A 12,540-nucleotide genomic window follows, 5' to 3' on the forward strand; every position below is an offset into this window, starting at 1 on the left:
GATAGAGGTCAGTGTTGGGTATCTTCTTAGTCATATTTTTCACCTTATTTTTATGACATGGTGTCTTTGAACCTGGACTTCACCAACTTGGTAGATTGGTTGCCTATACAACTCCAGGGATCCTCCTGTCTTTGCCTTTCCTGGTTTCTCTCTGTGTCTCTGTCTCTCTGTCTATCTCTCTGTCTCTCTCTGTTTCTCTGTCTGTCTGTCTGTCTCTCTCTCTCTCTTTCTCTCTCTCTCTCTCTCTCTCTCTCTCTCTCTCTCTCTGTGTGTGTGTGTGTGTGTGTGTGTGTGTGTATTTTTTCATAACAAGTTGCTTGGTGATTGAAACTAAGATCGTCAAGCATCCTCAAGTGGCAGCATTTAGCCAATGTACCAGTGCCCCAGAATACTCAAACATTCTTGGGTGGTGATACATCACTTAGTGTTCATTGGTTTGATACTGTCACTCTGAAATGTGCAACAATAGAAAATCTAGAGGATTATGATAGAAAGGTGAAATAATAAACCTGGAAGGAAATATAATGAAGAAATAAAAGAAAATTCCCTACTTCCCCCTAGCACAAAACACTAAGAGAAGTAAAGAGATCAGGAGGACATGAGAGCATCAAAAGGAAGGGTGAAGAAAAAAGCCATATGGAAGTGTGCTATCACACAATCCAATTAGAAATATATTTGGAGGGATAGTATGTTACTTATGATATGAGAGAAGAAGGGGGCGAATTTGGGGGCTGAAGGGATTAAGTAGGGAAAAGCTAGCAGGATAGAAGAGCAAAGTGTTAGTGGATGGGCTAATGAAAACTAAGGATGTAAGAAAAGATTATTGAAAATTCACTAGTTAGTAAATTAGTTTCCAAATACAACATTTAAAAAAGAGTTTGAATGGAGGTATCCTACATTAGTGGACAAAACCACTCCCAGAAGACATGGGTTATTAAATGAAAATCACAATGCAAAGCACAGGCTACCTATACAAGAAAGATCCTAGAGCTCTCCAAAACAAGATGAACTATTACCATTGCCCTTGGTTTTCCACTAGAGCTATACAGTAAGATGCAGTTGCTGAAGACAACATACATTTTTGTTATCAGTCATCAAAAGAAGATCAATCTCAAGACAATTTGGAAACTTCCTCTCTCCTCATTAGTTTTTATAGTACAGAATGGTGGTATGTTGACTGAAGAGGGAGAAAAAATATCTCAGTTGTTTTAATTAGTCCCTGACCCACCATGCCCAGGACCCACCAACCTGCCAGGAGAAAAGTGTCCCGAGGTGCAATAGTAGCAGATAAGTTATGAATTAACTAACTGCATTCTTAAATGAAGAATGCTCCACAGGAAGAAATTTCATGACTGGTATTATAGTGCTGTTTAAAAACTTGTGCCCTAGGAGGTCATGGATCTTAGGATAGAACTTGATATTTTTATTTACCTAAATGTTCATACTATCCAATTACCTTCTAAATATTTATATTTATACCTAGGCCTGAGATTCTCTCATAGTTAGTCAGTGAAGTTATCTTGGCTATGAGCAGAAGTCAATAGAAATATGCATAACTTGTCAAGGAGATGAGAATAAGTCCTAAATGGGTCATGTTTATCACCTTCCCTCAATCAAGGCCCAGGAGACATTGTGAAGGAGGAGGAAGAAAGAAATTAAATCTGGATAATGGGATAGAGTGTTGTGATGTGCTGTCTTCTGGACATGATTTGGCTATCAGCCTTCTGAACTCACAGAAGATGAGTTTGTCAGCATAGGTGATTGTGATCTACTCCTTACTAGGGAGCTATTAGCAGTTGTTAGTTGCTAGGAGAGGGAAAATCATTTTTCTTTGAGTTTGTGGCCACAGATATGGGCATCACTGACTAGATATAGTGTATTATCTTAATAAAAAAGAATACAAACATTTGGGAAGGAGATGTGTTTAGGGGAAGGCTAGAGATGGAACTTGAGGGAGGAAAATGAGAAGTGGATACGTATTATCTCATATTCATATTGTCAAAGGAGAAAATGGTCATGTGAAATTAATTTAAGAGTACAACATAAGTGACCCTGAAAAAAACAGTAAAAGTACCTCACTTTGAACCTGCACTTCACTGACCAACACACTGATTTCAGTGTTGTGAGTGCAGCTTCAACATTCGGGAGATTTTTAAGCTATAGAAGTAATTAAGGTCTAGCCAGAGGGATCAGTTAGTAAAATATTTACTATCCATATGTGAGGCATGAGTTTGAATTCTAAGAACCCATATGAAAACTAGAGATTAGGAGCATCTGTAATCTTGGGGTTTATACTGGGAGATGTTCATGAGCCAGCTAAGCCCACATCTGCAACAGAAAAAGGAAAAAGAAACCTTGTTTTTATCAAAGTAGAAGGTGAAGGTTGGTAGCCAAGTAAGTCCTCTGACCTCTGCATGTGTGTACCATGTTTATACACACACACACACACACACACACACGACAATGTCAGATAATCCCTTAACCAGAGAAGCATTTTCTCATATAGAACAGGGAGAGCAGCAGACAGGAAGGCTAATTCAATCCTATGCAGTTGAAAATCTGAGGGAGAGAGGTTGTTTTTCACTACTCAACAAAAGTTTTATGAAATATCTATAGAAGAATTTCCATTGAAGAATATGCTGAGGTGGATTACTCAACTAAAACAAAAAGAAGTGTGAACCACAGGCAAATTCTCCAGAAGTCACACTGCTGAAGTTCTATGGAAGGTTGAAAGAGAAGAAACAATGTATATGGTGTCTATCTTTAAGAGCCCTATTAGAAAAATCCTTGATTTCATTTCTGTCTTTCATCTGACAGAATACACACGTAATGAATATCAAGCATCACAAATATAGAGTTTGTATGGAAAAATGGGAATGCCAATTCATTGAAAGTAAAAGGAATTTTGATCAAGTGCTGGTGCTTGAGATTGTCACATAGTATCCCCCTAACCAGGGAGAGGAGGGAAATTGCTTTGCCTGGGATATGAGCTTCTCCAAAGGTCATCAAAATGACCTTCAGTGAAGTTTACTAGAAAATTAACTACAGCTTCTGATTCTTTAGAGCAGACAAGACCTTCATATCTGTTTTTCTCTGTGTGTCATTGTGTGGATACTTTCATAAGAATGATGTTGACCATGGAAACCAGAGGCATCAGATCCCCCTGGAGCTGGAGTTGCAGGTGGTTGTAAGCTTCCTGAAGTGGGTGCTGGGAATTGAGCTCTCAGCCCTACTGCAAGAGCAGTATACACTCTTCACTGCTGGGATATCTTTGATTACATTTGTTTATATTAGTGACCTTAGACACTGATCAGAAAAGGTGGTAGAATAATACACAGGTAAAATATTTTCACATCATATTAGCTAGCAGATTCTCAATGAACATAAATTCATGGACAATTTATTAGCATATTTTTTGAGTAGATTCATACAAATTTATATTGCAATAATATATATATGTATGTGTGTGTGTATGTATGTGTGTGTGTGTATGTGTGTGTGTGTGTGTGTGTGTGTACACAGTTTCCTTTCCTCTGGTTTATTTAAATGGCATATTTATAAGACTACTAGACTGAAAGTCTTGAGGAACAGAGAGAAGTGTATGGTAGAATATTATTTTAAGATGTGTTACATTTATTTATACTGTGGGACATTTGTTTAATGATGCAAAGATGTGTTGCATTCTCTTATGTTGCATTTGTTTAGTTCTGTAAAACTGTGTTACTTTGCCTGTTAAAAACACGTGATGGCCTAATAAAGAGCTGAATGGCCAATAGTGAGGCAGGACAAAGGTTAGGTGGGACTGGCAGGCAGAAAGAAGAAATAGAAGGAGAAATCTGGGAGGAGAGGAAGAAGAAGAAACAAGAGAACAAGGAGAGGAGGATGCTAGGGGCCAGACACACAGACACACAGACAGGCATAGAGTAAGTGTGAAAGTAAGATATATAGAAGTAAGAAAAGGAAAAATCCCAGAGGCAAAAGGTAGATGGGTTAATTTAAGTTAAGAAAAACTGACTAGAAACAAGCCAAGCTATGGCCAATCATTTATAAGTAAGAATAAGCCTCCTTATATGATTTATTTGGGAGTTGGGTGGATGGCCCTCAAAGACTAAAGAGCTAAGAGAAGGAAAAAACAAAAAACCCAACAACTGCAGAAGTGGTCTGATCAGTTCCCCTGAAATGTCAATCTAAGCACACTTATTATTGCTTAACACCCATCTTTTCCATGAAAGAATCACATCAGCAGAATATAAGCTGCTGTAGATTTTCTTTGAGCCCATTATAAAACTACCTGCAATTACTAGATTTTCTCTGTGCCCCAGGCTCTCCATTAAATAGTAACATGTTTGTCTTACCCAAACTTCAAAAGGTATATTTGGAATCTGATACTGAGAAGGATTTAGAGACTTGCCTAAGGTTATGCAATTGGTATGGCAAGAGTGCAGCTCATTTCTAGGCAATCTGACTCCAATTATTGTACGTGTTGACAAACTGCATCCTGATACAGAAGTGGGTTCATAATGCATAACATCTCCTGCCACCTTGAAAGTATGCATACTCAGTCTACAATGCCAGGGGAAAACAGACACAGAAGCAAATCCACTTAAATGTGTACTTATTTAGTTTGTAATGCCACTGTGCCACCCAATTTCTAACCAGTAATCCTTGGTCTTCAGCAGATCCTATTTAGCTTATAGATTCCCCTTTTGTTACTTCTTAGAGAAAGTGTTTGAAAATGCATGCCATTTAGAGATTTATTAAAACACAAAACAAAGGTTATATTGATTAAAATGGATCTCTGAATTTACTTGTCTCCCCAAATATATCTCATAGTTGAGCAAATAAATTTTGGCACTACTCAGTAACTATTATGTCAACAACTCTATTCCAGGGTGTGAAAAGACTCTGAGCTACTCAGCCTGTCTTGCTAATGATGCATTCTGATGAATTTGACACCCTGGCACACAGATATGTTTGGCACTGAGAAATTCTACTTTAAACCTGAGCCTGGTCCTCAAATATATTGAAGTAATCTGTATTAATTATTTAAAAGTAGTGATTCTGAACACTTGACAGTAAAAACTGTGCTTTCTTCTATATACCTTGAAACTGGATCAGGGAGAAGTGAGTTTGGCAGTGGGCACCCTCTTCGCATTTCCATGATCTGCTTTCAGGTCAGAAGGACCTGTTTTTCTTCTGTTGAGCTTTTAACAATGTTGACAGCTAAGACTCATATTGCGATACTGTGCCAATTATAACCAATTGAAAGCCCCTATTTTTCTAATGACTTAATTTCATAGAAAATAAAGCTCTATTTGGACATAGTTAAAAGAATTCAAGATTAGAGAGATCAAGCAGAAAAATAACAGAGGCTGTTAGTGCCAAAGTCTTCTTGCTTTGGCATTAAAAGAATCTAGCTTAAATTTCACTCTGAAATGTACTGGACAAATAACCTTGAGCAAAATTTGAGTCCTCAGTTACTATTTTTTTTTTTTTTTTTTTTTTTTTTTTGGTTTTTCGAGACAAGGTTTCTCTGTGTAGCTTTGCGCCTTTCCTGGGACTCACTTGGTAGCCCAGGCTGGCCTCGAACTCACAGAGATCCGCCTGGCTCTGCCTCCCGAGTGCTGGGATTAAAAGGCGTGCGCCACCACCGCCCGGCCCTCAGTTACTATTATTCAATGGACACAATAATACCTTATTTTCAGAAGTAGTCAGAATTAATTTATGGGTATGGGCTCATAAAAATGTAAGACAAACACAAGTGAGTGATTGACAAAGATTATGAATATACTTTCCCAGTGAGACACCATGATTGTATATTTCTTCATGTTCCAGCTTTATAGTTTTAAAACAGCTGAAAATAAGAATCATATTGTTTAGAACTCTCTATAAAACAAAATTATGGAAAATTGGTCAGATTAGTCTATTGAAAATTCATCAGTAAAATTCTGCCCTCCCACTTCAACCAGAGGCTCTTCAGTGAACAGGGAGGTTCATTTTTATTTTTCATCAAACCTAGAAAAGAATGTTTATTTAAGGTTAATCAGTTAGAATCTTTCTTTATTTTTTTATTTTCTTATTTTTTATTTTTTAGATAGGGTTTCTCTGTATAGCTTTGGAGCCTTTCCTGGATCCCAGGCTGGCCTTAAACTCACAGATATCTGCCTGCCTCTGTCTCCTGAGTGCTGGGACTAAAGGCCTTTTAATCTTTCTTTTAACAGAAATACATTTCATAGGCAATCTACATGTTTGAAACTTTAGCATGCACTGTATAACTGGTCCAAATGAAGCAGAAGTATTGACATATAAAGATTAAATCATAGCTTATATTTTGTTACCCAAGTAAATAAATAATAATGACACAAATGAGAGCAGACAGAAGCACCTTGGCCTGAGTTCTGCCATTTTATCTTCAGACTCCATTTTACCTGCAGGGTGAAATGAAAGGAAGTTCAGATTCCCAAGCACTAGGTGAGCTGAGAACTTTCCACTGGCTGACCAACCTCCTCCCTAAACCATAGAAGTAGTTGTTATGCATCTTTTGTTCTTCAGAAACACAATGGCTCTTCCCAATAACAGAAAGAACAAATGAATCTGATTGGATTGTATTGACTTGCATTGTAAAGACTTGCACTGTATATTAATTGACAATGATGAACACTCAAGAGGCTCCTAATCTCTAAATCCTGAGTGGTGAAAATTGTAACTGTGACTTGACAAGAAATGTTTTTGATTTTCATGCTTATAAAACCCACTTCTGACCTTGCTCAGCGCTGTCAAGAGAAACAAGGCTCCTAAGTCATTGTCCTGAAGCCCTAATTGATCAGAGACTCACTTTTGTGGTAAATTATTAAAATCTTTGGAACCCATAAGTGTTATCTCCCTCCTTCCTTGTGGTACATAACAGGCTAGGTATAACAATACTACTAATTTAAGCATTTTTTTTTCAGAAAACAAAATAAATTAAGACAGTCTAAATCCCTATACAAAGAGTACAGGCCACTAATACTGAGAGGAAGAAATTCACCTTTCCCGGGAATGAGTTACCTAATTCATTATCCAATACAAAATCGTGTTATCCAGTACAAAGTACACAGGAATCATAGGCACACAAACAATGAAAATGGACTCAGTGGGTTGCATTTACACATTTGTGCATCTACTTGTAACTATAATAATAAGAGAAAAAGAGTATAATTTGAGGAAATGGTGGGGAACAGTGACTTGTGAGTGGCTGGGGGAAAGGATAGGAAAGAGGAAATGATGTAATTATAATTTAATTAAAGTGTATTATATTAAAAATAAAGATTCTTGATCAATTTTCATTTTTGACAACCTAATGCATTTTTGCTATCTAAAATGGTATTTGACTTTAATAAAGAGTCCAGAATTAATTCAACTCTTCTAAAAGCTATATGTGCATAAACATCTGTGATTAGATCATTGAGGGTCACACTATAATAATGATGAGAGAAGAAAAGCCATTTTTTTCACAGCTTTCTCCCATTCTTACAGCATCACTGGAATAATTTCACTCCATGAAGAAAATTATTCACCATCATCTTTAAATGTAATTCTCAAACTTTGTTTCAATTTTGAAACAATTTTTATAAGAACAAATCATCCAGATGAACACTCTTCTGTTTTTCATTGATTGTCCACATTTACATGATTTTTCTGAGATGTGTAGTTAGGATAACAATTGTGTTTTGATTGGATACAATGAGATAAATGAACATTTAAAAGATTCACCTAACTCAATGAATCATTTTTGAAATAGCCAATGGGCAGTGCTAAACCGTGCGCAAGGAAGTCACTCATTCAAGCTGCAAGACAAACCAATGGATCTTAAAGGAACAGCAGAAGAGAATTAGCCGATGAGGATGCAGCGGCTTCAGATCCTACAATACAATTAATCTCTGATAGGAGACAACTGCCCTGGTCTAGACTAGCAACAAAGAATGTACATAACTCTCTTGAATAGTTACTAAAATACTTTTGTGTTTTCGACCGCGTACCTATGTGAGGTGGGATTTCTTTAGAATCCAACCAAAGCAAACTCACACACTGAGCTGTGCTCTATTAGGCCAAGCACTGAAGGGATTCGCAAAAACACAAAGCAGTGCCATTGCTACCGCTCGATGAGTTTTTTCATGAAAACTGACTGCCTTTTCATAAAAACGTATAGTTTATTTTTATGCATAATAGGTTTATTGTTAATTTTAAATCATACACTAAATAACCACAACATGTTCATTAAATAAAACAAAACAAACCTTTAAAAGTTCATGATGAGAGCCGGGCGGTGGTGGCGCACGCCTTTAATCCCAGCACTCGGGAGGCAGAGGCAGGCGGATCTCTGTGAGTTCGAGGCCAGCCTGGGCTACCAAGTGAGTCCCAGGAAAGGCGCAAAGCTACACAGAGAAACCCTGTCTCGAAAAAACAAACAAACAAACAAAAAATAAAGTTCATGATGAGAAAGTTTTTTTTTTGTTAATATTTACTTATTGGTGTGTAATCCATCTCATTTCATACATTTAAAAAAAGCAATTTTAAGACAGCATATAAGAATTCTTTAAAAAAAAATCCACAGGGTCTTAAGGTGACTAGAAAATAAAGGTGGAGGAAGATATAAGAACCCAAGGAAGAAGGAGACAAAGATGAGTTCCAGAATTGAGAGCAGGCAAAGCAGACGAATGGGAGCATTCAGTAGCATAGCGTGTGGTTTAAACAAGAGCAAAGCACTTAAAAGTTTGTGCTCCTATGACTGTCACAGGAAAGACCGTCCTATACATCTTCAGAAAGAATATTGTGTGGCACCATGGCACACTTCCCACACCACCTCACAGCAACCAGTGTCAAACCTCGTTGGATTCTCGAATACAATGCTTCTGTTTATTGAAGACATGGGGTCAGTGTGGTCCAGATAAAGAAAAATTAAATACATAGGACTAAGCTGTAGTTTATGTGGGGAGAAGTCTAATTAAGTGGAGTCTTGTAGGTTGCAATAGAAGGATGTAAGTGCCATCAGCACCATAATTGTCATGGAACATTTTTCTAAGGCAATATAATACTCACGGATGGTCCAATATTCTTAAGACAGATTGGAGTCCCTTTTAACCTAGGAGAAATGGACTATCTATAACCTAAAAATTAAATCATAGAAATAAAAAACAGCAAATAACCACAATCAACAGAAACAGTTAAACCACACAACCAAGAATACCAGCCTCTGAAAACTGAAGTTTTTGATGATGATTCAAGCAAGTACAAAACCATTTTCTCCTAACCACTAAATATAGGAGATATATGTTATACATATGCCATGTACATAATGTACAGCACACCACATAACTACTTGATATATTTGTGTACATGTATGTGTGTAGGCCATTGTCAATAAATGAAACATATATTGCAGAGTGTCTATGCACAATTATTCTTTATAGCCTTAAGTTATTCTTTTGTAAAAACAAAATCAGGTTGCAGACAGAGCTATCTATAAGCTTACTTCTAGTTCATATTATACCAATATAGATGAATGCTTTCCTTGCCCTTGTAAGGGTGTTGGAGCATTTGAAATTCAGTCCTGAGAGGAGTTTTTCGGTGAGGGTCCAGTGATGATGGTGTACCAGAAACCAGAGGCCTTGAACCAGATCAGTGACTCATTGCAATGAACATTTTGCTGGGTAGGGCTGATTGGACAAAAGGGATATACTGAGTGACACACCACAGCTCCTGATGCCACTAGGATGAACAAAGAGGTGTTGGAAAAATGGAGAGGCCAGGTAAGTTTCTTGTTTGTTGTATTTTGTTTTTAATTAAGTTTGGAGGGGCATACTTAAGGGGTGAGGGTAAGATTAGGAGGGACTGACATGTGAGTAAGATTGGGCTGCATGATTTGAAATGTCTAATGAATCAATGAAGAATTATGTTTAAAATAAAAAAAACACAGTGTCAAGCTAAAGGGATAATTTGGAAAAGTATAGGAATCAAGGGAAGGAATACACAATCTCTTAGTACTCTTTGGGAATTTATTTTCTGTTGGGAGATAGTCTTTTTTGTATATGTAGCCTTAGCATGAAATTTTAGGCAAGTTGTTCAAAAACTTTGTCTTCATAGTGACATCTGTTCAGTGGAAATATTAAGTAGCTCTTCTTCAAAACTTTTGTTCAAGGAATAAAGTGAGCATGAGCTGTGCCTTAAATGAGGGACATTAGCATGAAGCAAGAGCTGAGACAGGTACCATGTGGTGGGAACATGGGAGTATCTTCATTTAGAGCAGCACTTCTCAACCTTCCTGATGCTGTGATCTTTAATACAGTTCCTCATGCTGTAGTGACCCCCAACTAAGAAATTATTTTGGTGCTACTTCATAACTATAATTTTGCTACTGTTATGAATTATAATATAAATATCTGATATGTAGGATATTTGATATGCAATTCTCAAAGGGGTCATGGCTCACAGGTTGAGTGAGAAGCACTGATTTAGAATATGCAAATACTGAGGAAATTTTGTATACCAAATCATCTTTATACTGCCATATTCTCAAATTGCTTCATGGCAGGAGGAATTACATTCATTTACAAAAATATTGGGAGAGTTGGGGCAATGTACAGGATTATGACAGAGATAAGTGGACTTTACATTTTATGTAGATGAAGTTATTTCCTTCATAAACTTGCTTGAAAAAGGCTCAGAACTAATCTGTGTTTCTTAAACTGTTCATTGAGTTCTTCTGAAGGAAATGAACAAAACCCTTAGCCCACTCCTCAGTCATACTCAAACAGAATTCTTTGGTGACCATCATTAAGTATTTAATCTCCAAATTATTTTTCTTTTTTTAATGCAGAAATAAATCAGATAAGTATGGACTAAAATATTTATTTTGGCAGATAACCACTAAGAGACTGAGACTTTATTAAAAACAAAAGAAAATGAGATAAAAATATGAGCAAAGAGTCAGGCTGAGAGTGAAGGAAAGAAAAAGTGTGAAAATTGTTTTGTTATGAAATCTGATTTCTGTTTCATAAGGCAACGTGAGTGTATTGAACATTTCAGCATCTTACATTTCATGTAAGTTAAATGTATTATCTTGTCAAGATATTTTGTAGTCAAGGCCATAAAAATAGTAATTCTAAGATTTACACTTGAAGGAGGGTCCAAAATTTGCAATGATCCTTTGAAGCTAATCTGATTTTCTCCCTTATTTATTTATATCTACTTTTTGTCAATATTGTATATAAATCATGGTTCAAGGTCTGTTTGCATTCTGACTCATGAGAATTAGCCTGTATCTTTTAGTTATGTGAAAGTGTAAGAAGCCCAGCATTTAATTAGAAACATGTCATATCAAATTTATGTAATGGTCTGTAACCTTGCCAGTGCCTCCTTTGCTGCTGGGGAGAGGAATCAACCATTCAGAAATGCACATTACCTCCCGGTGCACAGCATAATGCTAAGTCAATGTGCTCCCTCTGGCTGCTTTTGTTTTTCTTCTTGTCTGTTTTAATCTCACATGTTTTTCTCTCGGCATTGCATGAATGTTTTAACTCTCCCTTTCCTTTCTGACTGCTTTTTTAAATTGTACCTCTTGTAACTTAAAGGATTGTTGCTCTTTTCAGGCTAGTGAGACGTGTTCATGGATGAAGGCACTTGCCTCTACCTAAGGTTGCTCACCAGATCCCAAATGGTGGAAGTAGACAACCAACTTGATCAAATTTTCCTTTGATCTCCACACATGTCCTGGTGTGCAAACATATGTGAACATGCACAAGCACACACACACACACACACACACACACACACACACACACACACATTAAAATGCTATTGTTTTGTTTTTCTTTTTGGGAACAAAAAGACTGTCTCAGCATTCATACTGAAAAAGTTGTACATGTTGCAGCCAAATGTTTATAGGAAACTGAGATCCAACCTTTGCTTATAAGTAAGCAAAATCTTTTGCAGAAGCAAATAATCTCTTATCAATCATCATTCAATGCTTTTAAAAGCCCCAAGTGTGGGAAGAAGACATTACCTCTACTTTGTTGATAGGTATCTGTTCATAATTGTAAAAGGTTCCCAGGTCTTCCAAGATGGCATCGTAGACTTCTGAGTCATAGTTAAAGAGCTCTGTAGTTGGCGCTGTCAATGTGGCATCGAAGATGATAAGTACCAGGACAGTTCTTGCTAGCATTTTCATCTTTCAAGCTTTCCTAACCACAAAATATAAAATTGTGCAAATACATTATTGATAATAGCTCAGAAATGGTTCACACTGTACAAAAATGACTGATCAATGTCAGCCTCAAGAAATTCAAGCTGGTAGCTTTCTTTACAGCAATTTAATAATATAACATATGCGAATTGGTAATGTCAAAGGACCATTGAAGCCAAATGTTCCATTTATACACATCTTCATATTTTTATAATATAAACTACAGTGAAACACGTTTCATGTTATTCACAAGAAGGGAAATATTAGGATGTGAAATGTTTGTGATGTATTGATTCACAAACCTTTTGCCAGCTGGTAAT

The 12,540-nt window shown here is 36.8% G+C and overlaps 1 protein-coding gene across 1 annotated transcript in view; it reads right to left on the bottom strand.

The window, feature by feature from the left end:
• Positions 1 to 12,213, bottom strand: part of Epyc (epiphycan) — a 32,098-nt gene extending 19,885 nt beyond the window's left edge. Inside the window, exon 1 of the mRNA XM_059245692.1 lies at positions 12,041 to 12,213. Within this exon, the coding sequence (XP_059101675.1) occupies positions 12,041 to 12,205 (165 nt within the window). The 5' untranslated portion in view covers positions 12,206 to 12,213. The remainder of the gene's footprint in view (positions 1 to 12,040) is intronic.
• Between the last annotated feature and the right edge of the window lie 327 nt (positions 12,214 to 12,540).

This window comes from Peromyscus eremicus, chromosome 18 (genome assembly GCF_949786415.1).
Source record: "Peromyscus eremicus chromosome 18, PerEre_H2_v1, whole genome shotgun sequence".
Classification (NCBI taxonomy): domain Eukaryota; kingdom Metazoa; phylum Chordata; class Mammalia; order Rodentia; family Cricetidae; genus Peromyscus; species Peromyscus eremicus.